Here is a 27,947-nt window from a genome sequence, read left to right on the forward strand (position 1 = left end):
TGCTGTATTGGGAGGGCAGTAGACAGAAAAAAATTGACTGCAGGTGAAGCAGTCTTAAAAAATAGGACTTGCTCAAAAGCTCTTCAAAGAAGGTAATGGCACGTGTTGCCGTTCCCCTCCCCTTTAAGTAGTGATTTATTTCAGTGCGCTGAGAAAATGGGTTTCATGGCTAACAGCCATTAATTCTAATCAATTACAGGATGATGCAGAACAGAGCAGATGCTCTGCACTTCAGCCATTCTTCACGCTTTGAATCACCTACAGGACACAGCAGCAGGTTGGAAGACAAAAAGGTATGTCAGGAGGCAATTCAAATTAAGATGCAACCCTTAAAACTGGAACAAAGCATTTCCTCGCCTCTCCATATATAACAAGCTTTCAAACAGAGCCTGACTGACTCATTTGATTTGTCCCTGCTACCAGAGAAGCTCAGTTGTTGAAAGGGCCAACAGAAATTATACAACCTGAAAAAAACATATATTTTTTTTTTGTTCCTATAAAAACTCACAGCGAGTTGCATCGGCCAGGACAACAACTTGAACAGCTGAGAGGTCAGGTGAACCGATACACTCCAGTAGCACTTAGAGATACTTATTTACCCACCTCTTGCTTCCACCACACACACACAGATACTGCTGGGTTTTTCATATTTATTTTTCTTTACATTCACCTGCCCGGATGCTTGAGGAGGTGCAGCCAGAGAGCTGTGCACAGCCAGCAATGGCTGGAAGATGCTCTCCAAGTCAGAAAGACGTTTCCCAGAGTAGCCTCCATGCTTTATTCACCCTGACAAGACACTCACCCTGTTTGTGGCTGCTCGTGGCAGGGAGCTGGTGACTATCTGTCTCGCATTGCCTTTCCAGGCTTGCTGCCCAAGAAGAAACGAGCAGTGCTGGCGCAGCACGACCTTGGCCTGACTCAAATCCACAGCACAGATGAAGAAGAGAAGTGGAGTTCCCACTCCAGAAATGTGCTGGATGCAGAGACACAGTGCCCACTCCTTTGTGTTTGAACTACAGGCTCTAATGCCCGTGCATTAATTCTTCTACAGGCAGAGAAACCCCTGGAAAGGAGCTGGGACTAATTGTTGAAATTGCTTTTACACTGGAAGTGGGCTGTGAAGCAGTGTTAACATCTGCTCTGTTATTTTAACAGTAACAAGAACAGACTATGGCGTTTTACCACAGGGAACAGGAACACTACGGGTGGATGGGAGACTCTGCTTGTGAATTAAATCAGGATTGTCACAGCCATGGCCAGCCGAGTCCATCTTCAGAGCCACAAATCTCCATTTCAGATGTCGGAGAAACCCCTAGAAGGGGAGAACACCCCCTGGCACACAGCAGGACCCCTGTGCTGCAGCTGAGAAATTAGAGGCTATTTGTGACATTTAACCAGATGCCAAAGAAACCCATGCTTTTATTTTCTTTACTCCTGCCAAGGAAGTAAGTGTAATAAACGCTCTTCCCCCAAAATGGTAACCCTTAAGGGTAACTGATTTCAATGATAATCCCATCTCTAGACTCTCCTGATAAATTTGAGCCCTTCTTCTACACATCATCTGCTTGAATATAGATCAGCAGAGATAAAAAATTCCTCCTGTTTAAAGGCTGTTTTGGTGTCTCTTACGCAAGATGATTTTGATGGCCACCAGTCAAAAAATTTTTCACCGTGACTTGGTCCAGATCACAGCCAGTATTTGCACAGTGCCTGGCACAACAGACCTTGTCTCTGACAGCAAGCACTTAAAGCAAGGGTGAAAACAACGTTTACTCCTGATAAAACTCAGCTGTGTCAATGAGCATCGCTCATGTTGGACCTGGCCAAGAGTGAAACATTGAAGCCAGAATAAAAACCCATTCTCTCTCAGCCTAAACGCCAAGTCTGCTCCCTGAAGCCCTAAGATGGCTTCTGATTTATGAACTTTAGGGACTGATGTTAGCAAACATGTTTTGAATTGCCAAGCTCTGCTTCGTTCAGGAACATCAACCACTTGGTCTATTCAGCTGCACGAGGAGGATGGAGGAAGCAGTTCCAGATCGATGCTCTTAGCAGAGCAATGTGAACCATCAGAGATGCACAAGTTACAGCAGTAGCAGAACGGGTAAGCTTCCACTGGGGAAGGAAAACAGAGGACTCCTTCAGTGCAGGTCTTCACCAAGTGGTATGAAATGGTGGATTAGAGCACGAGCGTTTCAAATTTGACTCAAGCTGTGTTTGATAAGCTGCTGCCACAGCTCTGCACACAGTGCATGCTTACAAGAAGAACACGCGAGCCTAGTGACAAACCTGAGGGCTGCGTGGCCCATCCCCTGCTGAGGCAGACCTTCCTACTGTGTCATCTTATTTGAAAAGATTCCAAAACAGGCTCTCCTTGAAGACCCGTTATCATCCGTTCTCTACCTCCCTCAGCCAGGAGAACCTTCCTGATGTAAAACCCTGTTTGAATTCTCCCATAATCACAAGTGACTCTCCTTAAATCAATGGCGATATATTTGTTTCTCCTAGAGGGCTTCTCTTGCTTCGAATATCTGTAGTTAAAGGATCCACCTCAGTCCTGAGATGCTGCTACCTGTCAAGCCAAGTAAGACCAGCCAAGCATTTATGCTTATTAAAAAACATCTTTCAGGGATGTCTCTGGTGAAAAAATGACCACTGGACACAAGAAAAGGAGATCAAGTGCCACCACATTTCCTGCCTAGTTTTAGCACACAGCACACACGTAGATGTGTCGGAAACGTGCTGCTGCAGCCTGCAGCAGGCCACGGCAAGAAACCACACATGCGTCAGAGAAGGGACTGGATGCTTCTAAAGACGTGGGGATCATTACATGCAAGTGACAGGAGAAAGAGCTAGGGGACAAAGGGGTGGACACTTAACACACCCACTAGCTCAGGGCGTTGCTGGCTGCCAGACTTGCTGCTCCAACAAGTGCAAAGACATCCATGGCAGACATTTCCTTCCTTCCTCCCTCCCCAGAAAGGATCGAGCCCAAGGCAGGAGTGGCAATTCCAAGGTGACTCCCAGCATCCAGGTCATCTCCTGGGAGCTCCCTGAGCTCCATGATGCAGAGGGGCCTTCCAGACAAGTCGTACTGCTTTACCTTTGGGTGGTCTTCCTGGGCTTAAAAAAAAAAAAAAAAAAAAAAGTAGTTTGATGACATTTTGGTGAGAACTGAACTAGAGTAGCATTTTCATGCAATGTGCTGAGTTGTCCCTCACTCCCTACATCAGGGCAGGAGGCTCCGATCCGCTGTCTGGTCCGCACCAGGCCATTCACATTTTTGGAAGTCTTCCTGGATATCAGGCTTTGATAACAAGTGTGCCAAGCATCACTGGAGAGAAACACTGCTCATGCAACACACTGGATTACAGCGGTGAAGTCTTATGTCTCTTCATGCCTGTTAGAATTACGGTATCTTAAGCAGGGTTGGCTGGTCAAAAGCAAGACCAAAACATAATTTATGGAGGTGATCCCACTGAATTTGACAGTCCAACTTTCCTTCTCTGATGTGTCTCTCATACTGGAGCATGACACAGTGACTGCAATGATTTAGTGTAAAAACTATGATAAATCCAAGACAATTTCCCCAAAAGCCTTGTGGCTGAGTGAAAGGTTTTCACTCCAGTTGAGCAGTAAGTGCCAGCCCCTTCAGAAAACGCATCTCCTAGGGTCAGGTAAGCCCTTCTCCCAGGAAACCTCCCAGGGAAGGAGATGGGGCACACGTGAAGATGCTGAATCTGTCTCCTCAAATGCATATGCTCCAAGCTGGTAACTCATGTAACCTTCCTGAGAAGCTTGGAAAGGTCCTAAAACATCTCCCCATGGAAAAAGGAGCAGCACTCCCTGCTCCTTTTGGAGAACATCAACTCCTCCATTTGTGACTGCTTTTGGTGTTCCAAAAGCATCACCCCAAGGATCTGTATTTCAAACTGGGACCAGTGTCTAGATGAGTTGGTAGGCCAGTTGAGATCACAAGATCAGCAGGTGATGCCAGTGAAGACCATCCAAGTACAGAGCTAATCTGCAACCCTAGGGCTTGGCAAAAGGCAGATGGACACTGCTGTGACAACCTTGATTTTCTCAGCAGTCACATGGGAAGAAATTTATGTCTTTACATTTTACACCTTTATAACCAAAAGGCCATACAAGCTGTATCCGAGGCTTTGCCATCTGTTGCCACTTGATTTAATCAACACCAACACTATAAACTGGTTTTCCACTGATGAAGGAAAACTCAAAGCCAACAAAACTAGACCGCTCAGCCGTAGGAGGACAACTTCAGGAACCCAATACCAGGCAGGCGCTGTTCAAACTTCTGCATTTGTGGCCTCAGTTTTCCATTTGAGATTCTGCTGTGGCAAACTTCAGGTTCTATAGAAGGGATTGTGTTCCTCGCTCCCTCACCTTCTTCTCCTTCCTTCAACACTTCTATCCACAGATCTGTTAATGTGAATACACAGTCCCACCTGGGTATCTGCAGACCACAGGTTGAAAACCAGAAAGCCAAACGAAAATGAAAACTGATTGGCCCTAATGACTTGTGGAAATTCACTCACCACACTTAGTACGTTCAGTTTTCACACTGTCCACTTTTAACGCAAACACAAATCCAAGCTACCACTTTCAGCTTGGTTTCCTTTCCTTTTCAGGCAAATGAGTGGCTCTGTGATGCTGCTCATAGATCTACTGTTTTCCAACTGTTAGTCATTTAAAACCACTGGCCAATTTTAACCAAGGCAGAGAACTTGAATGCTGGTATTTTGGCTAAGGAGAGCTCAGCTCTCATTGCTCTGAGAGGTTTCAGTCTATGTGCAGCCTGGTAGCACCAAACCAGTAAAACTGGTAGGAGTGTGGGAAGGTGCTGTGCTCCCTGTGTTCCAGGGAGCAGGTGAGAAATAAGGTGTTCTGGGGGATGTCCAAACAGAGGGAGGGAACTGGGGTAGATACTGGGGCAGGGGCGTGTAGGGGACACAGGATGTAAGTCCACAGGAATCCAGCTTCACTGGTTCTGCTATGCAAGGGACAAGTTTGCTCATAAGCATAATTTGACCTTCCCTTCATAAGCAAGAGTTTTTCTTAAACCTGAGAAGCTTTCTTTTATAAGAAAGACAGAGAGAGACTTTTTACCAGGACCTGTAGGGACAGGACAAGGGGCACCACTTTTGAACTGAAAGAGGGTAGGTTTAGGTTGGCCATAAGGGAGAAATTCTTCATGATGAGGGTGGTGAGACACTGAAATAAATTGCCCAAAGAAGTTATGGGTTCCTCACGACTGCACGTGTTCAAGGTCAGGCCTTTGAGCTACCCGATCTAGCGAAAGATGTCCCCGCCCATGGCAGGGGGGTTGGACTAGATCTTTGAAGGTCCCTTCCAACACAAAACTATTCTGTGATTCTGCGATGGCAGGAGATTCTCTCTCCAATCAACAGGCATCCCTGAACCTCACGCTGTCCCAACCCCATCCTGCCACTAACCCAGAACTGACACGAACACGCGTCGGCATCGTGGAGGCTGCCGGGCAGAGCCCTGCCTGCTGTTACTCACCAGCTGGATGGCTATCATTAATACCGTCTTCAAAGTGAACGTCCTATCACAGAGGTCAAATAAATCTTCCAAGCTAGGACCAAGCAGCTCTAGTACCATGGCGTTGTACTTTCCACACGGTCCAAAGTAATACACCTGGGGAAGCCCTTCAGCTGGAAGAATATGAAAAGAATTTAAATCAGTCAACGGGACAATGTTAATACCCTTCCTCCAGCATGTAAATCTTCTGCTGGGCAGAGCCTTTATTTTTACCTGTCAAGTGACCTTTCTCTTTGATCTTGCCCAGCAAGTAAGTTAAGTTTCAGCACACACTGTGAATGAACCAAAGGCCAAATCAGTGCAAGCTTTGCTCAGCTACACCCTTGAATAGACAAATGGATTTCAAAGCAGTAACACGACCACATGAAAGCTTCTAGATTTGGCAGCTTAAATGCCTGGACTTATGGAACAAGACGTGGAGTTCCCAACATTGCACTAAACACCAGGCAGAATACAACCCCAAACATGGGCTGGCACTCGTCTGAGCTGTTAGAAAGATCATAGCTCTTGCAGAAAATGAGGCATGTCCAAAAAATGGGCTGTTTTTTCAACCAAGAAAATACATAGCCATTGTTTTTCAGCACAACTTTACACAAAGTTTACTCTTACTATACTCCTGAGAAAGAAAAAAAGCCCCACCGTTTTCCTTTAAAAAAGAGCAAAGATTTAAATTTTGACCCATCACCATGTAAAAATAAGCATAGTCATTAAGCATATGTGCAAACCATTTTGCTGTAAGTCACACACAAAACTCTCGACACCCAACTGGTAGGAGCCAGAGACTACCCTTCCCACCTAACAGCTCAGCAACAGATTTCTCAGCGAGAATACGCAATATTTATACTCAGCTGACAGTGGCTTTTTGCGTGGATTAGCTTTCTGAAAGGCACCAGAAGAAAAGGGAAAAAAACAGCCTCGGTGTGAACACTCGCTGAGCTGCACAGCACTCCGTGAATTACCTTTTAGTCAAAAAGAAAAATCAGACCAGCCCATACAGGGAGGGATTCAGTGCAGGGCTAATGGCAAATTTTTCTAATCAGCATCTAGCACAGATGCTCGGCATCCTGGCATCAGCATCAAGCTGTGTAACACTTTTTGAAAAAAATGTATTTTCAGTCTACATCTCTCGTAAGCCGTTCCAAAACACAATGGAAAGGATTTTGTCTTGAAATACAGGGTTTTGTCCTATGTCAAAACAACATCTTTGCTTGAATACACAAAGATATGACATCCTGCCTTTACTCAGTGTAAAGGCTCATCCTGGGGAGCACTACTATGCACGCAGCCTTTTTTCACAAAGTTACACAGAGGTCCGTAAATTATATAGCACGGGACCTGAAAGAGTAGTGATTGTAAATTTTACAGCACGTTTTAAGTAAATGCATACGCACACCTACATTTACAGCAGAGATAATGTTAAAAATAGCAAAAAACTTCACTAATTATCAGACACAAGAATTAAATTGCTTGTGTAACCACACGGTTTTGTAGCTGCTCCGTGGCACGCTCAGGCAGCCTAGCCCAGCACGGGGCAAGGCAGAAGGACAGACATACACTAAGGCTGGAGTGTGTCAGCACCGTAATAACGTTATGTCCCACTACAGATTTAGGAAAGCCTCGTTAATCTGCCCAATGGCACTCCTCGATTTGTCAACAACACAATAAATGTGGCACTGAGATTACTAAAGCTTAAATATTACAGAACTTATGGTCCCATGTATTACTCAAAAAGAACAAAACACAGCTTGACAAAGATTACTGTAGGATGGTTTTAATCTTGTTAACTCACATGCTTGGGGAACCATATTAGGGATCAGTCATCAGGATGCATTAATGAGATATTATAGTGTATTGCAGGAATCCCCAGTCTAACCGGAGTTTTCTGTCCTATGTATAACATTTACCCAACCTGGTCTTGGGACGCTACTGTTCCTAACAGAGCTTCATATTTTAGGAAGCATTAACAGCAATTAAGTCCTCTAAGAAAACAGGATGGTTTGATGCAGAAGCAATTCAGAAAGCCAAACAATGATGTGATCCAGGCAGCTCCGAAACATTTTCAAACATCCCCAGATCAACATAAATGATAATTTAATGCCGTCATCGTAGTGCTGAATGCTTGAATAATTGCAATAGCTCTTGAAGTAACTCATGGTGAGCCCCTGAGTTTTCAGTAAAATCTGATTGAGGACTTACCTACATAATTACCTCTAATACCAAGATCATCATCTCTACTTTTTAGAGGATAATAGAAGAATAATATAGAATAATAGAAGAGAATAACAGATTATTTTATGAAAATTTTAAAACGGAGACTGTTATAAATTCAAGATATATACAGTGAGTACTTCTACCACGACCTCTACGTCAGGATAACCATCTTAAAAAGTCCAAACTAGGAAGGAAACGGCTCAGATTAGGAGTGTGCTAATTAAGGTATACGGGGGAATAAAATTGCAGAAAGGCTCTCAAGGAAGGCAAAGGATCTCGTTCCCAGAGCAAGGGGAAAGGAGTACATTTACAGTCTTACTTGGTAAAGAGACAGCGTGGCAATTAAAATTAAATTCCTACTGGGCATTAAGAACCAGGAAGATAAACTGCAGCAAGACTTAAAAGATGGGGATTTCATGTAGGGAAGGAAGCAACACAACTATTTAGTGCTCTCTGGGGTCCCAACTCCTTCAGTTAGCTTCATCCACTCAAAGCCTTAAAAGCCAGGAGCTTGGAGTATTCTTCTCAACTTTAAACTCAGGAAGGTTCTGCTCTTGGTGGGAGCTCCTACAAGGTGAAGCTGTAGCAAAGAACACTAAAAAAAGCATCCTAAGTGCCAGCCGACAGAAGACATTATTAGTTTCAGACATATTTTTAGGGTTCGATTTCTGTCTGAGGGTTTTCAGCAGCAATGCTGCCAAGCTCTGCAGTCAAGAACTTACCTACTGGTTTTGCTAGAATAAAAATGCTGTAACATATATCTAATTTTCAGACCCAGACTGCATTGCTCACGTAGCCAGGACCCAAAGGAGCATCGCTGACAAGCCCTGTGGAGCCTTCCAGCCCAAGCCAGGGCTCCTCAGCTCCACACTCATTACTGAAATAAAGTGATGAGGGACATGGGGGTAACGCACCCTCAGCTCACTCAAACACAAGTCAACATTTAGCATATTTTCAGGAAGGGGCAAAGCTTAAAAGAGAAGTTGTAAGCTCGATGCAAATACTAAAGGGTGCCTGTTGTGTGCAGGATCCAAGCAGGCAGATGAGGCTAGATGATTTCAGGGTGGTTCTCTGCAAACTTGAGATACAGGTATCTCTGGACCCATTCTTCTTACAAACAGTAAAAAGGACAGCCTAAGAAAATCTGCATAAACTTTTATTTAATCACAGTCCATCTGCATAATTCACGATGTAGCTTGGCTCTATTTCAGCAACGAGCAACGTGTCCTGGTGCCAAGTCCATTGCCATGGTGAACCACAGGAACTCCACAAATATCACCAGTAGATCTGTAAATACTTAAGAAGGACGTTGCCAACAAAAGAGATTGATTGAGGAAAAAGTATCTTCTGTCTGGGCAGTTGAACTTGAGGTTTTTAATGGCGAGCAATTGTGTCGGCAGAGGACTAAAAAGGTCAAGCAAAGCCACGGTGCTGTGAAGCAGTCTGTCCTAGATGAGCAGTTCTGGATTCAAAGAGTACAAAATGAAAAGCAACAGGCAGAGCAGAGGCCTCATCTTGAGGATCCAAAGGTACAACTCAACACTTGAAATATAAACCATGATCAGTTTAACTCAACTGATGTACGAAATCACATCTAAACAAGGAATTGTTCCACGGCATTAAACAAGAACACCACGTTAAAGGAAAGAAAATGCAGGCATGGCACGTGCAGGTTCTCCTTTGAAGAAAAAGCAGTCTATTATAGTGGAGGCTGCTGCAAGCAGAAATCATCTGAATTTGCTTAACAGCTTTAGCCTTGCTGCTGAATGATTTGGCTTGACTACATGTAAAAGGCCCCGCTCCACCCTTGCTCTTGTGGAAAGTTTATCACCCCAATAAACACAGACTGATCACTGCACTGGAACCCACAGGCAAATTCTGCTATTTCAGCAGTGCGAAGTCTTGGAAAAAATTCAAGCTGAGCACAGCAAAAACCTAGCATAGCATTTTGGAGATTAAAGCATCGCGGCTGGAATGAGAGCAAATGCAGACATCAAAGCCAAAAACTCAGACTTTGCTTCCACCACGCTCCCGAGCAGCCACACGACTCCGGCCTCAGGTTTCCCGAGATGCTAAAACTCTCACTGCCCCCGTGGGCTGCCACCAAAAGGGACTGTCCCATCCTCACCCCACCCTCACCCGTCCCACTAGCTCCCTGTGCTCACGCGGCTGAGAAAGAAGTTGGATCAAGCCAAAAAACCTTGGTGTTTGCTTGAGCTTGAATGCAAGGACAGGACCGCTGCTCTTCCAGAGAGCTTCGTTTGAGCTGGATTAACACCAGAGAAGTACACCTTTCAGCAAATTCCCATTGCGAGATCAAGCGGTGCTGTCGTGCTGCCACATGCTTTACAGCATGACTAACAGCCCTAATAAATCATCACACATCCAGCGTACTCCAACAAGCCACATTAGTCCAGGCTTCAGACATTACAAGTCACACAAGACAGTGCAAAGCCATTTCCAGGACTGGTTATGGAATGGCGACTGGCAGAGAAATGCCAATCAAAGGTTACGCCCAAAGGAAATCTTAATTTTGCAGCATCTGCCCTGCGTGGCAGGCATGGAAAGCGGAAACCATCTGCTGTGGCAGAGAATACATAGTGATGCTGTGTATATGAGCATCATGAAAGGCCACGGATAAACCTCGTGCAACAGCAAGCAGCCCAAAATACACCCAAGAAGAGATAAGGTAGGAAGTGCAGGAAGCTACCCGTGGCACCTGCATCAGTGGACGTGCAAAAGCCAAGTCCCCATCCATCAAATCACCAGGAGACAACTGCAACTAGTGAAAAGTGAATGATACTGATAGCTTCTGAATCACCAATTTTTTTGCTCCCTTGGGAAACTGGTTTTCACCGCCCTTAGATGTGGTGTGGTGAAATAAGGAGAAGATGAGGTCTTCAATTTCAAGAAGAATTAGAGAAGAATTTCAAAACCTTTCTTCATGCAGGCTTCAAAGCTGAGCTCCACTGTAGCGGGGAGACACTCCTGAGGAACCCTAAATTAGATACCTAGAGACAGAGGGAAGGGGGAGCCATCCAACATCGAACAAATGGCTGATGCTTGATGCAAACCCACACTCTACGTGAGCAGCAAGAACTATTCTTCAGAGAAACGGATGCAGAAGCATGACAGCAGCATTAGCGCACAAAAAGTTCTGTGTGATTTTAAAGCAGCACTGATGAATGGGACGTAGATTGTCACCAAATTCTCATTGAAAGCCGAAAGTTTATTTTTACAAATCGCAGAACACAAAATTACCCGATAAACAGCATAAATAGCAACTGTGCAAGAGCTGAACATCTATAGCTAAAATTAAACATGTTCCAAACAAATTAAACAAATTGCTTTAGAGTAGTCAACCCATTTAAGTTGATTACACTAATAAGGATCCACCCTTCTCTTAATTTTCAAATCAGAATGAAATCCTGGCTGAAGCAGAAGCTTTGCTATCAACATCGACTGGGCCAAGATCTCATCTTTTAACCTCTTAAAACACGCACTGTGATAGTGGGTTTAAATCTACCCGAGTGTGGTGGTTAACAGGTTGCATCTATGAGCTGGAATTAAAAAGGCTCGTTCCGACCTTCAGGTTTCTGAATAATCTGCTTTAAAAATAGAAAGAGGGGAGAACAGTTAAGATAGGCTCGTTACTTGGAATAAAGTTATCCTAAAGGTCTTTGAAATACAACATCTCTGAAATGTATGCAACCAAGTATTTGAAAGTGGGACTGAAAAAGCTTTTCAGTACAGCCCTTCACCTTCAACCTTAGCTGGAGAAGTTTGGGGAAAGACAGAGATTTTGAGTCATCAAAAATACTTTCTCTTGTTTGTGGTAACCCAGCAGTTGGCATGGGAAGGAAAACAATCAGAAAACGCAATTTCTGACTCCTGCACCAACTCACTTGCAGCTGTGTTGCAGGTGGAAAACAGAGGTGATGGCGCAGGGTCTGCCACAATCTTGCCAACCACTCCATGACTTTACAAGCCTCGAACTGGCATCGGATTAGGGAAACAACCTAAAAATAGTAAGCTGATCCAACACACACACACAAAAAAAATCAACATATGGGAGTGGGGCCAGAGCACCGCTGTGAATCAGCGGTGACTGCAGTCGGAGGACGGCAGGTACTGCGGCAGCTCGCTTCCCACTGCTCTGACAGAGCTTATGGAGATGACCAACCTGCTTGGGAATCGTAAGTGGTTTTGACCTGGCTTATGACTGTAAAGCTCCTGAATGATTTCCTTGCTCTCCTGAGCTTTGATACTGTGGCTTGGCAGCCCACGATTTACCTTAGTTTTCTCTCATTCATCTGAACAGGGTGAAGAGCGACTGGACGTGTCCAGAGCATCTGGCAGCACCCCACCATCTGCTGCCCGCTTCCCCGCAACGCTGCCTGGGAGGTGGCTGGGTCACCGTTGGCTTTGGCTTCTCTGGGAGAAGAGGCACCCAGCAGAGCATGGCTCAGCAAGAACCAGTCCCAGCCGCTCTTCCTCCTTGCCCAAAGCCCAGCACAGAAAGCAGCCGAGATGGGTGCCGCAGCAGCCGCTAGATAAGCCACCTCCTCAAACCTTGACTGGCCACTGTGCTGGCTTTCTCTGCTCCCAGTCCCATTTACTCTAGATATCTCCTCCACAACTGCTCACACTATTCCAGATGGTATCTCAGCAGCCCTTTTCCAGCGTCATTATGAGCTCCTCTTATTCACGCTCCCCCCTGAACATCCTCCTGCTCTGTTTGCTCCAACTGCTGCCAGACACTTGGCTATCTGCTGCCAGCTTTTCACAACATCTTCCTGCTTCGGTTGGGTGATGAATCATCTCCCTTCTAGCAAATGCTAAAGGCTCCAGCCTTGCTGCCCAGCAGGAGTAGCTGCAGCAGGACTTTCCACTTAAGCCCATCAGGGAGTGAGGAGGGTGCAGAGCCGCTGCCGAGAGGGAGGAGAGGCTGAGCAAGGTGCTTGCCCTGCCCTTGGATGGATGTGGAAGAGGCACAGCTCCAACACTCTTTGAACCCAAGAGGCACTTGGAAATAAAGCAAGGGAGAATGTTACAAGTTGGATCAATACCTTCTCCCCTGATGACCAAAGAGCAAGCCAAGCTATTAATGGGAAGGGATGACACTCAGCACGCAGCGGTACAACAGTGGCGTACAAGCCATGAGAAGAGAGATCTACTGTCATCTCCAATGAGTTTGCAAGTAAAGCGTGGCTTCCACACAGACTCTGAGACTCCAGACTCCCTCCAGAAACCCAACATATTTTGGGCATCTTCTCAGAATATGCAGGATGTATTGAACGCCTGCTGTGTTTTGAGTAGCTTGTTAGTATTTGAATCTACAAAAAAAAAAAAAAAAGGTATGGGAAAAGGAACAGAAGAAAAACAGACATGGGAAGGACAGAAGGAAGAACATATTTGTTCTTGCTGTTGGTAAAAATCCAAACCATTTGATTTTTACTTCAGTTGCAGAAAAACAATTTTCACAATCATTGTGTTATTAAAGTGGGGTGGCATTTAATTTTCCTTGAGTTGTACAAGCTGTTTTCCAGATATCATGACTTGACTCTGTTAAACAACTCTTCGCGTACACAAAGAAAGAAGCAGTTTCAGAGAGGGTACCAAGAGGACGTTCACATTTGTATTCATAAAAATAAAATAAGACTGGGAGGAGAATCAGCCCTAGCTGGAAAGGCTAAGCTGCAGGAAGACTTAAGATCTGGGAAATTTACCCAGAAACACCTATTCACAGGCACTTTTTTTAGCCGTAGCAATTAAACTACAGTCAAGTGAAATTGTTTCAATTCTCAACGAAGACAAAATAATAAACCACAACACAATAAATTGCTTTTTTGGCAAGTTTTGGGAGACTGAATTCACATTTCTAGGGCTCAAGGGAAATGACTGCACTCAAACCTCCACATTACCATCGGATTTTGTATCAATAGACCCTTTACAATAATCTCTCATTCCAGTGACAATGGCAGCTGGCACATAAGACAAGACCTTAAGAGAAGGATCAAAACAATATATAATTTTAGAAGAGTTATTTTAAACCACGCCAAAAAGTTGTAGTTTAAGTTCTAGCTTAATTATCTACCTTTTCCCACACCTGTGATACAAGGACAGGGGTAGAAGAAAATATCAAAAAATTTCATTTCGTGTAATCATTCCTGTTTTGCTTTCTGGGTTTCTTTGTGCACTCAGCAGACATTGTCTTTTTGCTGAAAGCTGTGAGAAGCTGCAGTATTGCTGTTTTTTTTTTTAACTTCTTGAGGGTTAAACCAGCCAGGCGGTCCCAGCAGCCTTGGCAGCTGGGATCATGGCTCCTGCGTGATGGATCTAGCGAGAAAGACACGGCCTCCTGCTCTGCTCTGCTGCAGGTCCCTGTGCCGGGTGAGTTTTGCCAGCCAGTGCAAAGCCAGACCACATCTTGGATGGCCAACTTGGCTCTGCTGGTTAATACCAAAGAGAAATTGTTTCCTGTTCAGTTTTCCTTGGCTGTGCAACTCTTGCATTGGGTCAGCTCTATCTGCTGAAAGAGAATTAAGTAGCAGGTTTTGGCTGCTTTGTTTTAACCGGGTATGTCAACTGAGATGACTAAGAGTATGCTCTGTGATTGCATTTTTTTTTTTTTCTCTCCGAGAAGAAGTTATGCACATTAGTTACACTACAGGTGTAATCTACAGGAAGCTCAGGAAAAATCAACACCAAAACTTTTTGGTTGCAAAAGAGTGCTCAGCAGCACACAAATTTAACTCCAGAAGCACGGCCAAGGAAGAGGCTACTTCTTGGCAGATGAAAAATGCTAAGGAAGTAGCAATAATAAAAGACTTCTGCTGAATTGCTCCTCTGCTGTCCAGAGAAACATTTTGATTTGATCACACCAAGTCCCAGATGGCCCCTGCCCTTCATCAGCTCATCTCCATTGGAGACTGTCAGCTGGAGGCAGAGCTTTTACCGGCTCCCTACTTCCTCCCCATCCACATGCCAAAAATCTATAGCACGAGTTAAGTGATACTTTAAGCTTATGGCATGCTGGCCAGCTGCAAAATAGGGTGAAACTGCCGTGATGACAATGCAGAGGGAATTTGGCAGCTTGAATTACAGCTCAGCTGCGACCCACAACTCTGCGCGGTGACCAGGAGTCACTCCAGCCAGGATGGCACAGCAATGCAAGGCAACACTGGCACGTGCGGGCAGTATTCGTCACTGATCCAACAGCATTTGGCTCTTGGATGACAGATCAGACCGGTCCAATTTAGCTGGATAAAGCAGACAATGGTACCAAACATGTAACCTCTGCTTTGGGTGCTCAGGAGTAAGATGAGGCTTGGCCACACTCAGGCAGCTGAAGCTGGCCAGACCCTGCTGGGACAATCCAGCGGCATTTCTGGCAGCACAACCCTACGTGCCATCCCCCAGCTGTGCTGAGACCTGCCTGCGAAGCTGTGGGTACAGCTCAGCCCCACAACTCTCATGCTGGTCCTACTGGGAGGGCGGCTTGATATCAAGAAAGCTTTGCGCTGCCATCCAAGCTGCTTTAGCACCAGTGCAGGATCCAACAGGAGGATCGATTAAAAAGCCACAAGATGGACATTTGCTCCTGCAGTAGCATCAAACTAGTAAGTGGTGGATGCTGCGAGTCAAACACACGTAAACTCTCCACAACAAGTCAATGGATTGGCATTCATCTGTCCCGTAACCATTGGGGTTTTTGAGGGAAAAGGGAATTTTTCAGGTTAGTAGGAAAGTGTTACCCATACAGTCTTCCCAGCCTGGAAAACCTCCCACTCCCTCTTATCACAGGAGAACCTCCCGCAAAACAGAAGCTCAGAGGCATTAAATAAGACACTACCTCCAGATATCATCTGTTTCACCTTAAGATAGATGAGTACAAGCAGGTAGGAATAGAGTTTTGATGAAAAACCTGATACTTTCATACAGAAGAATTATTACAAAACTGCAAGTCTCCACCCAGAGCAGTGCTTGCTGAAAAGTTCTTCTGGCATAGCTGGATCCGTTATAGATTCAAGGGCAGAGTCCATGGCTTATCTTTTAGAGATGGGAGGAGGTTGGGTTTTTTGTTTGTTTGTGGTTGGGTTTTTTTGTGTGTGTTGTTTTTTGTTTGTTTGTGTTTTTTTTTGTTTTGTTTTGTTTTGTTTTTTTGTTTTTTTAATAGCAGGAAGATTAGCTGCCTGGAATAGCTCAGAAATGCAAACTCCAAACCCGTTTAATAGCCAGTCTGGGAGGTGGGCAGCCCTACCAGAACTTCACTTGCATCAAACTTCCCTGGCTCAAATGTTTCTCTCTTTAAGGTGAGGTGCGCCTTAAAAACCTTCAGCATGCATAGGAATGCTTCTGGTGCTTGGGGGGCACAAACATATGAAAGGGATCCCACTAAATCAGGCACCCACCTTCCAAAGGGGAATCAGCTTTGTCTGAATCAAGGCAGTACTCAACACCTGACACCTCAGCCCTCCAGAAAATGAATCGACCTTTATAGCTCTAGACCTCAATTAGTTTCTAAGTGCAGCATCCCAACAGATTGAAAAATTTTCATAGAAGGGCTAGGGAAGGGGGGACAAGCAGAAGAGCAAGGCTGACAGGTTGCTACATCCTTATAAATTATCATAGCCCTAATTGCCAAACTGGGTTTTTCCATTCAATGTAAATATAAATTCCACAATCTATCTTCAAATATTGGGTATTTTCATCTCCTCACTCAAATGGCTGCAGCACTCAAAGTCCCAAGCACAACCTGACCTGCTAGCAAGCATGAGAGATACTTCAGTTTGCTAGAAAGCACCAGAAGCAGCACAGTGACCATCATGATTAAATGGCCCAGTCCCTCTCCCCAAGTCCAGCTGGATCCTTACAGCAGTTGGGCCAGCGACACAACACACAACCCACTCTTAGTAGACACTGCTGTCTCTCAGAAGAACCCAACAAGGCATCTGAGATGACTCGGACGAATCCGACTGCTCAGATTTATAACCACTGTTGCAGGGCATGTCAGGCTTCAAGGCAAAGTGTCTGCAGGAAAGGCGTTTTTCAGCTTCCCAGCATCCTGCCCTTCCCCTCCCCACACTGCCCAGCGTTGCTGGGTTTTGATTTGCGATTACTGAAATGAATACTGAAAAGAGCAAGAGATGCATGAGGCCTTTTCAAAATATAAAAAGGAAACTGCCCTAATCTCATATTCAAATATTAATGGCCTTGCTTTAAAAGCATCTGATAGCTTCCAATTGACAAAGCCTAAATTTAGCCCAAGGAAGTCAGAACTTCTGATGTTAAAAGAGATGCTGAAATGTGCACATTCAGGAAGCCTTTCCTAACAAGGGAACTGCCACATTAAAAAAACCCCAAAAAACAACAACTGAAAAAAACCCCAAGTATTTTTAAATAGTAAAGTATCATTCTCCAGAGATCAACAGCAAGCCAGCTCTGAAAGCAGGCAGACTTTAACTGGGTGTGTTACAGTAATCCACTACATTTTATTTTGCAATTCAAAAGCTCTGAAGTCAGAGATCCCTCAAGTTCAAAAGTTCACTGGACTACCCTGACTTTATAACGAGGCTGCTGATCACCATTCTTTTAAGGGTGCAGCCAAGCATGAGGGACCTCCACATGTGCTGCATTTTTGTTTAAAAAGGCCATTTTTAGATGAATGAAACCATGTCTCCTTCTGAGGCATCTCAAACCTACCATCAATGGCATGTTTCTTTGTAAGATTTGAGAATGCAGGGAGAAGAGTTTTTCCTTACAACTAGCCAATTAACCAAACAGCTTAAAATGAGCGCTAGGGTCTATCGCAGGATTCTGAAGTGGGGAAATGATTAAACACGAGATGTGACCCAAAGGCACAAGTTGCTTTTTATGCAAATGGCTGTCAGTTTTGTATCATCTTGCACAGGTAAGTCACTTATTAAATACTTCTAGTAACTGAACACTTACATTCTAAAACATTTGCAAATACTTCAAAGGAGGAGGCTGCAGTGCTCACCCGGAGCGTCGTAGCGTGACAGCTGTGAACAAACCTTTCCATACAATGAAGCAGGACACAAACGTGCTTCAGGCAACGGCCACGTGTTGGCTCCACACCAGCACAAACCCACTTTGGGGCGCAGAGGAACAATCCCCACCCAGCAGCTCTCTCCTGCCCCAAACCAGCACCTCGCTGTGGGGTGATCTGCTGGCTCAGCTCCCAGCCACGGCAATGTTTCCATCAAGGCGGCAAGTACGAGTGGGATTTCTGAAGATTAAAGTGACCACAGCAACGGCCAATATGTGTGTTCACCCTCCTTAATTAAATAGGGGTGTAGACACCTTGCATTAACCCTACTTAAGTGGCCACGAGTTACTCCAGCTTCCTTGGGGAAACGTGTTGCGCACGGCGAGTACCCTGTGAAATAGCTGGTATTGGCAGCATGCTCCACCACGGTGACTTGTTTACATCCATTGGTATAACAAGTCTTACCCAAATGACTCCTACCTAATTGCTACGTGAATGACAGCATTGTGCAACCAGCATGGAAAGAATTTCTTTACAAAGAACACCGGTACATACAAAGCGTGCAGCAGGTCATGAGTAAAGCAAGTGCAACACAGAATGAGAAAAACATGCTCAATGTAGGCAATCCCCAAAAGCTAACTTAATACGCAGTATGGAGTAACAGACAGCTCAGCTACATTGAAAAATATATATGCAAATATTGACTAGACTATGTAAAAGGCCCGGTTATTTATACCACCTTCTTCTTCCTCGGTCCCACTTCGTGACAAGTAAACAGATTGCTTCGTTCCAGTGAGTTGTGCAACAGAAAAACGTCCAAAAGTAAACACGCAGGCTACATACTTCATTAGAGGTGAACTTGTTTACAGAGCAAGAATTAAAACAAAACCACAGAATCCCTCTATATTCTGTATGTAACGACATGCCCCTCCCTGACCCAGTATATTCTGCCGGTACGCTGTGACTCAGCTATTGTGTGGGCTGGGGAGAGCAGAGATCTTTTCGATTTCCTCGGATTCTCCAGCATATCAGACTCCCCTCCTGCTCTCCACCATGACACCGTAGAGGCTCACTGTGTTTAACATTCACTTGCCAGGGTCCCCTGCCCGTCCTGGGGACGAGCGCTGGCTGCAGAGCTGGTGCACGAAACGCAGCGCACTGACACCGGACTGCTACGAATCACATGTGCCAAGGTGGGATTGCGGAGGTGGGGGGGGAAGGTGTGACTCATCTGCCAGCTGATATAAAAATAAACTACTACTGAATCAAAAATGCATGACTTCTTCACACTACGTGCACAGGCAGAAGCTGTCACTATGCGGGAACGCGATCATCAGCTCAGCGCAGCCAAAAGAAACCTGAAAATACGCAGTACTCCATCTTACCTTCCAGAGGCAAAGCTTACACGGAAGGCATTACGCGTGGCATTCACCACCACAGGGGAGAGATGCCAGAGATGCTTTGAAAGGTAGTAACAACAACAAAAAAAAAATCATTCCTGTACATCTACTGGTCACTGCTGGAAAGTCAATACTTCCCAGGACCACGGTGAATTATTTATCTGCATGGAAGCACAAGATTAAAGAGTAGTTTCCTGATTGTGCAGAGACGTTTTTCAGTCACGGCCACGTCCTGAGAGGGAGGAACTGGGTTCAGAGTGATACAGTAACAGTCAGGCAGCAGTCAGCTACCTGTCCTCAAGAAAAAACTCACCAGTTCAGGGGACAAACATACTTGGGGAGAAAAAAAGAACAAGAGTTAAAGCTTTGCAAGTATACCACAATGCAGCAGATATGTTTGCCTCAACTTCTCAGCAAAGCAAGGCTTATAGGAAGGGGTAAGTATTTTTTTTCCCCTCCAACCAGCACAGAAGGAGAGAAAACGCTGCTTTCGGGCAAAGTTTGTCTTACAGTCTCAGCATTTGGCTTGCATTTCTGTTGGGAGGCTTTGCAGGCGGGGATATCCGAGCTTCATTGGACGTGACAGCAGCTGGGTAAGGAGAGGCATCAGCTTTATGGCCGCACGGGCAGGGGCCGGCAGCATCCAGCCGTCCTCCTGCAGCACATTGAGGGACGTGGAGGAGCTCCGTGGGCTCTGCTGCTGCGTCCAGGAGACAGGGCAGCCCAGTGCCCTGGCCTGCAGACAGCTCTGTCACGCTTCTCTCCCCTGGAATACAACAGCCTTCTAGAAGTGCTCATAAACAGCGTCTCCAGCTTCTCTTTGGCAAAGGGAAGTTAAACACTTAGCAGCCAAGAGATTTGCTTATGGCACTGAGTAAGGATACAAAGGCTCCTACAGCAGGAAACATAGCAGTGTCTTAAGTTTAAAAGGCTTCACAAATTTAAAACCCATTTAAAGCGTTTTCTACTAGAGCTGAGAGCAGTAGGATCCCTCTCACTGCTCTGCACACAACCCCCACTGCCAGCCCAGATCCTGATCAGAGCGGTTAGTCAACAGTGCATGGGCAACTCAAACTAGCTGGTTGGAAATACCAGCGTATGCAAAAGGATGCGTAGGAGCTGCGGCAGATTGCAGCCAAAAGTCCCAATGATGGGATGGGCAGAGATAAAAGCACGGCCATGTACTCCTGTACGTCCACATCACGCACAGGCAAGAGCGGCTCAAGCCAAAGGCTGCTGAAGAGTGAGAAAAAGAGACTGGGAAACATAGGCACTGTTTGCTGATAAAAGATGAGTTTCCAATAAAACTTTGGAAGAGATGTTTCCCCTGTGAAGTCTGTAGGAGAGTTGAACTTGGAGGAAAGGTGAGAACCGGGAATCAGCCTTAAAACAAAAAGACCACACCTGCTGAAAGTCCTCAAACCAGGTCAACTGGCAAAAAGAGCCCACAAGACAAAGCCAAAGCAATTGCTAAGACCTTAGCGTGCCACCAGCAGGACCCAGCTGCTGAAGGTGACCCAACGGGCCTGGCAGGGCTCCTGCAAGCGGTGTGAACTGTTTTATTCACCCCAAACCAAGTAGGAGGGTCCTGGGATGCTGCTGGGTGAGCAGGGGGCAGTTTGGGCAAAGCAAAAACTTTGCCTTTTTGTACACTGCTCAGGAAACACGACCATCTCAGGTGCTGGGAGCTGGGTCTGCTTGACCACGGTCAAAGTAATTCAGTTTTGCTCTGCCAACACCAGCTCCCCCACGCCAATACTTAGAGGGAACCAGACACTCAAAAGTCAGCCAGGAGAGGGGATGGAGCTCCTCCACTCATCATCCTGCAAGCTGTAGGGCCTGATTGTTCAGGATTTTTTATGCATTGTAAGAAGCCAAACCTTTACTCTACAAACATCAAGTACAGGGCTCAAAAATGACTGATCCAACACTGGAAACACGCTGGAGACTTGAACTGCTTCTGGTAGCCCTAGGAGATGTAAAAGCATCCAGTCAAGAGGGGGAGCTCCTCTTGTCCCTGATGTATGAAAGCATCAGGTTTAAGGAGCTGTATGAAGCCTCAGAGAGAGGGGAAGTTCATCAACCAAGAAACCAGCCTCGGGGAGGAGGGGAACACCTGGAACAGCCAGCCCTCAAAAGAGAGCCATAGAGCAAGAGCCTAATTTTGGGGAATATCCATCACACTTGGACTTCTTGTGGATAGCTGTGCTACTCGTGTTCATACACAGGTAGGTGCTATCCAGCAAGACAAAAAATTCAGGACTGACTGTGCTACCACCAGTAAAGCAGGATCCTGGGGACAGCTCAGGCCAGGATGAATCCTCTACGTCAGGATGTTCATGCAGGCTTACACAGATTTTACAATGAGCAACCATGAAACAGTTCAGTATGACACCGGCATCTTACAGGACTGAAGACAGAATAACATAACTAGTTTGCACAGAGATTGTTAAAACTACTCCAGCTACCTTGGTCAGCAAGCAGATTGTATCCCAGCCTACCCAAAACCTAAAGGAATTCTTGTCATTTCCTGAGACACCATACGGACTGACCATCAGGTCTTTGACTCTGTGCCTGCTGTTTGCCTTTTTTTTTTTTTTTGTTTCACTGCCTACATTAAAGTAAAGCAGTCATACACTATTTTAGGTTATTGAATATTTAATTCCACAGTGAGGCAGAAGAAACCAGCAGATGGTCACTGTGCAGCAGGCCCTTGGCTCTTCTTTTTGGGGGGGGCGCTGTGAAAATTTCAAGGAAGAATCATGAAAACACATTTCTATAAGCAAACATCCCTCCATTTAGAGGGGCATTTAGGGGGACAAGGTAGGAAACTATAGGGGAACTATGAGTTTCTCTTACTGCATGGAGACACTGAAACATCAGAGATAGCATCAATTCTTGCAGAAGTGCATCAGAGATACCTGTTAGTTGGTTCTTCTGACCCTGGACTAACTCGATTAGCTACTTTGGAACCCATTTGAATCCACTGGTATTGAGTTATTCTAAGAAGCACTATAAAAAGCTACATTTATACAGTCTAGATCCCTTTATCAAACTTTTTGCTACTCCACTATATCTTAATCTAGTGTGAAATATGTCTTAAGACATACGGAGACACAAGAAATCCAGACTTCTCCTCAGCTAAGCCATGCTGACTAGTGATCTTCAGCTGAATCAGAAGGCAGACAAAGAAGCTGGTGCTAATAGGAGCTATCAGATGCAACTTTGGTGCCTCGTCCAGTCTTTAAACATGGATGCTGACGGAGCAGGTGGCACAGGAAGGCACAGAGAAGCTGCAAAAGGAAGAGGCAGCTATCACACAACTGTGCTGCTTTAGCCATTCATGTGGAAACATCTCAAACAGAAGCTCATCCCAGGAAAAAACTTTTGGCAGAGCCATGGATTATTGGGTTATTTGCTACTCTGTTTAACTACAGTAAGGAAAATGTAAAACTACACTGAATAGCTTAAAAAGAAAAAAAAAAAAAAAGACTAATTTCACTAGGTTTTGATGATGGCAACAAGTTAAGCAGGTAATAGATACCAACATACATCCTTCAGGCACTGAACTGTAGAATTGTTCTAAAATTCTCAGGCAAAAGCCCCCCAGAAATGTTCTGTGCAATATACTGCAGGACCCGACTCTGGCATTACAGAGCTAGTTGCAAATTTCTCTCCAAAAGCAGCACTTGTCCCACCAGTGTGATCAAACACTTCATGCCTCCTTAACAGTACTAGTTGGGCTTCTGCAAGGGGGTTCAATAAACATGTCCGAAACCTCTTTTCAAGCTCCTGAGTTTGGAGGTTGCACTTTTTGATCAGACATGTTGCAAGCAAGTCATGACCAAGCTTTCTGCAGTCTTTAACATCCAAGACCATTCTTCTGGCAGGTCAGCTGCCACAAAACACTTCCCTCCAGGTCTGGCTATGCTAGCATCCTAGTCCTAACGTCACAAGGACACATCCAGTCACATACCAGAGATGAAATATCTTTTTTGACATGCACAAAGGCACCCTATAAGAAGGTTCCTACTTGATCCATGGTCCCTTCCAACCTCAGTTTACCTATGATTAGTATCCAAGAGTAATATACTTTAAAACTGTTTATTCCGAATGTCCAAGAAAAAGGAAATCACCATCAAAATTCTTCTCATTAGGACAAAACCCGTTTTTCTACAAATACTGCAAGTGATGACAATTTTGACTTCTCAGCGACGCTGCTCACTGAGACCATCTGGCTGTACGTGCAGTTGAACGCAGCAGTTGCACTAACAAGAGGGCCACGCTGCTACTGCGGTGTTACAGCAATGCTTTCACTAGCCTTACTTTTTAGGCAAACGGTGGGAGGTTTGCAGTCAGCCACGTTATTTGGCAAGATTAACTGGCTAATTTATTGAACAGTATGTCACATGCAACACTACTGTTGTTCTCATCTGAGTCATACACACCATGGGTTTGGACACTTTTAGTCTTCGTTTGGCGAGTCTGTGATTTCAAATAACCAGTCCTGCTTGCTGGAAGTTCAAGTTTTTAAGCAAGGACCATTAAGGGAAGCCTGGCATTAACAAAATCATTGAGAATGGACCCATCTATTTCCGCAGAGTCAGCACATATTTAGCACTGATCTGTTTTAACAGACGGCCTTCCCCTAATTCTCAGTGTGGCACGCAGACCAAGTTAAGGCTCCCTGGTCCTGGCAGTCTGACTCCGCAAAAATTCATTTTATTCAGCTTCCAGGGTTCATGAAGAGACCAGAGATGTGGCTCACACCCTCCACCTGAGCTCCTGGCCTATTTCCAGTTGTTTTAGCAAAACTGTAGCACAAGAGCTTCTAATGGCATTCAACAGATCATCAGAGCTGGGTTTGCCAAGCCTGTGGGACCAGACAGAGATAGAAATAAAAAAGTCATGTTGTTCATGAGGCTTCTCATCAGTCTGCTGACAAATACTGGCTAAAAGACTTGAGAGGAGTCAGCCTCCTCCCGCCACTAGAATGAGAGGAAGAGAGCTCAGGAAGGCAAGATCTCTGTGTCTGAAGGCAGCATACTCAGAAATACTTCCATTAGTATGCACAGTGTCAGACTGGGCAGAAATGCCCTGCCTGGGTGATAGTTGTAGGATGAAAAGTTTAGATTCATTAGGAACAGGAGAAAACCCATTAAAAATACTCAATCTAACCAAAATAAAGCCAATCCCCCAACATCTGATCAGTTTTAAAATTCCTCAGGAACATCTTTAACGAATGGTAGAAAGCTGACGGGTGTAGCAAAAGCAGACTGGGATTCATTCACATGTCATGAGAGACATTTGCTGGGTTATCACAGAGATGACAAGCATCAACTGAGCCCAGGTGGGGAGCGAGGAGCAGAATTAAGTGTCTGTCTTAGTCTGTGAACCTACGTTTGATATATTTACTAGACAGGCTTCAGCAGAAATGCCCAAAGCCTCAGAAGCACAGGTAACTGGAGTTAAGTGGTGACATTAACCTATCAGGAGCTTTGTGCATAGTACCAGATGCTATCACCAGAATACAAAATATATAGAAAAGAGCACGTTATTTCAGTGGATAAATTCTGTTCAAAAAAAACCCCAACAATATTTTAGTGTTTCTAATAGTGACAACTTACTTGGTTCCCATATCCCAGATTTTGCGTTCCTATAAGGAGCAAAGAAGCCACAAAACAGAGTGCAATAGCACCCAGTCTCCAGAGGATGTGCCACACAAAGGGAACTGGTTCAAAAAATTAATTGGAACAAGCAAAAAGGAAAAATGCAGGATGACTGCTCAGGTACTGCATAAGTTCAGAGCAGATATATCTTCCACTCTGCTCAACTTAGTATTGTGGTAATATGAGAGCATATCCTCTGCAAGTATAAGCTAGGTGCATCCAGGGAAATCAGGAAAAATAAAACCAGAAGAAAGTGTAAAAGAATTACAGTAATGCAGGAAACTTGCCAAAGCCCACGGTCAATATATGATCAAGGCACTGAAGGAGCTGAAAAGGTCTTTGCTTCAGAGAAACGTCCTCACTCAGCAGGTAGTCAAGGCTGTGGAAATCCTTAGCGTGGGAAACGGCACATGCTAAATGTCTACACAGGTTTAAAAAGCAACCATAAATTCAGGAAGGAAAAATCCAAACACTACTAGACACAAGCTCAAGTCCCGTATGAGGGAAATCAGAGAGCTTGTCAGAAAAAATAATAAAATAATAAACCCCATCTTTGGCTTATCCTGTGATGATATTCTCGTATTTGCTGTAGACTACTGTCACACAGAGGATACTGAGCTCATGGGCTTTTGGATACTCTCATAATTTAGTAAATATCAATGAAAACCGCATTTCAGGTTTTTATTAGAAAAGCTCTACGTTTCTTACACTATTTCCTAGATTTAAGACTACCACCTTTTGAAATCCATCATTCTATACATAACCTTCCCTCCATCAGAGGTTCCTATGTTTTACAAACATACTTCCATGGCTATTTCCCACATCAGTCAATCCTCACTAACTCAAGTTTCTAGGTCCACATAATTCTGACCAAATCTCTTTCAAAACTGGTGTGAAGATAAAAGAGTTTGCCCAGATCAGTAAGTTCAAGTCAGAGTTACACAACAAATACGATGGCAATGTTTTATTTAATAAAGAAATCACAAATTTTCTATAAGCTTACGGTAGGTTTACTTACCCGCACTTCCAAGTTGTTTATAAAACCTGTATTCTAAATGAAGCTGTGGTGCACGTGATTTTATTGGTTCCTAAAACAAACAAACAAAAATTGGTTAAAATCAGTTTGACTGAAAAAAGTTCTATCCTATACTTGAAGATTTGTGACTGTACATAACGCTTCAAGTTTCAAGACAAAACACCCTAAACTGACAGTCTAACGACAGACTTCACCATCAGACATCACTTAAGTAGAGAACAAAAAGCAGTAAGACTTCCACTCTGGAGGAGAAATAACTTCCTCATTTAAATACAAAGCTTATTCATGGCAGTGAAATTCAAGAATCATTCAACAAAGCTCCTGGTCCTTGAAGAACGACCATGGTTGTTGGTAGGAGGAAAGTCAGGGTTTCAAAAGATCAAGTCCCAAGTTCACTTTGTGGACTGTGGTGCCCACAGTATTTTTGTTGGTCACTAGCCTATATTTTTGTAAAATGCTGAGTCATATACCCGTGGTTTAAGTCAGACCACAGTTGTGTAAACATACAATCTTGCTTGCAGCAAGCACTACAGTGCAGCCAGACATCTGGTAAAAACACAGGAAGAACTCTCCCCCTCCAGTAGCAGGTGTCACTCAAACATCTCAAAGCACTCAATATTCTATTTTTATACACAGAATAAAAAAAAAAGGTAAGTCTGCAATGCACCCAAAACATTACGTTTCTCAACTGTTACTCACCTGCAGTTTACGCACAAAACTTAAAGCCTATGATCCATAAAGGCATTAACATGCAATAACACAAAGCTTCTGGAAATAGAGAATTGACACGGAGAGGATTGAGACCTGAGTAATTACATTCTCAATAAAACTGTGAACTTGGGACAGGCAGTAATGTGGATTCACCTACTGCCCAGACATCTTTGAAACGGAAGTTAATACTGGCCTTGATTTTTATTTGGTTGTTGCTTATTTCCTTGGTTTTGAGAAAAGAAATGCTCCATGCTCAAAACTACGTAAAATTCATAGCGTGCACCAGAATTAGTCTGAACTTCAAAAACTTGCCAAAGAGCCCTCAATTTGATGAACTCATCATCTAGAAGTTTGCCTACAGAGAAGCCCCCTCAAGCCAACACAAAAAAAGTCCTTTCACATCAGGTCCTATGAGTCAGAGTAAGAGCATCTTAGACATAGACAAGAATTTGATCCAATATCTTCGATATGGCAGAATAACTATTCTGTCTGCACAGGAGAACACAAAGGCTTTAGCTGATCCACTTTGTCTTGTTTCACCTCTGGTCTGTACTGTAAGGCTAATGTCCACATTTGGTGTAAACTCCATGTTAAAGACTTATTTTTAAGCGGCAAGAACAATTTTTGAACAGGAATTCAGGCAATTTGACTTCCAGCCAAGCTGTCCATCACCAGCTCAAGTCATCCCATCCATTTGCCAGCAAGTGGAAAAAGTGCTCCTGGTTGTTTCTCAACTTCTTCAAAAGTCAAATGTGACCAACTACTTAGAAAACAATGGTGAAAAATATGTGGAAGGCAAAACTGAACCTGTACTGAAGGCAAATACAAAGCAACTCAAAACTAAGTTTGTTATATAAGTTGTATTTAAATTAAGATAATTGTTGATGGTGGCTTGAGGGAGTCTACAGAAACCTGCACAGCAAAGGGATTTAGTGCAACAGGAACTCAGTCTGTTCAGTGAAGTTTATTTATCCAAATAAACTATTTGAATAAAGGTAGAAGGATTAATGTATCACAACATGAGGCTGCTTGTGACAAAGTGAGGGAAAGTAAGCCCAAGCCACTTCTGCATCAGGAGCTGCTGTGGCCAGAGCTCTGGATGCTTGCCAAAGTTGTGGCAGCTTCCAAAAAGATCATACCAGAGCAGATGGTTGTCCTGGAGGCCAAGGGCTTAAGGATACCGGCAGATGTTGCGTTTGTAGCGAAAATAACTGAATTGCTACTGCCTAATGTTCAAAACCCACAGCTCGAACCAATGGCATCGTGATCGCTACGAGAGGGTACAGCCTGGTACCCACACTCAGACTACACCTCTCTGTCAA

At 44.5% G+C, this 27,947-nt stretch overlaps 1 protein-coding gene across 3 annotated transcripts in view; it reads right to left on the minus strand.

Annotated features, from left to right (window-relative positions):
• The window catches only part of CSNK1G1 (casein kinase 1 gamma 1), a 108,344-nt gene that overhangs the window by 23,576 nt on the left and 56,821 nt on the right, over nucleotides 1–27,947 (minus strand). For all 3 annotated transcript variants that reach the window (XM_032990254.2, XM_032990257.2, XM_032990255.2), the window contains exons 5-6: nucleotides 25,897–25,966; nucleotides 5,548–5,699 (exon numbers count right to left, since the gene is read on the minus strand). In XM_032990254.2, coding sequence (XP_032846145.1) covers nucleotides 5,548–5,699; nucleotides 25,897–25,966 — 222 coding nt within the window. The remainder of the gene's footprint in view (nucleotides 1–5,547; nucleotides 5,700–25,896; nucleotides 25,967–27,947) is intronic.

The sequence above is a fragment of the Tyto alba genome, unplaced genomic scaffold (assembly GCF_018691265.1).
Source record: "Tyto alba isolate M040663 unplaced genomic scaffold, T.alba_DEE_v4.0 Super-Scaffold_41, whole genome shotgun sequence".
Taxonomy (NCBI): Eukaryota; Metazoa; Chordata; class Aves; order Strigiformes; family Tytonidae; genus Tyto; species Tyto alba.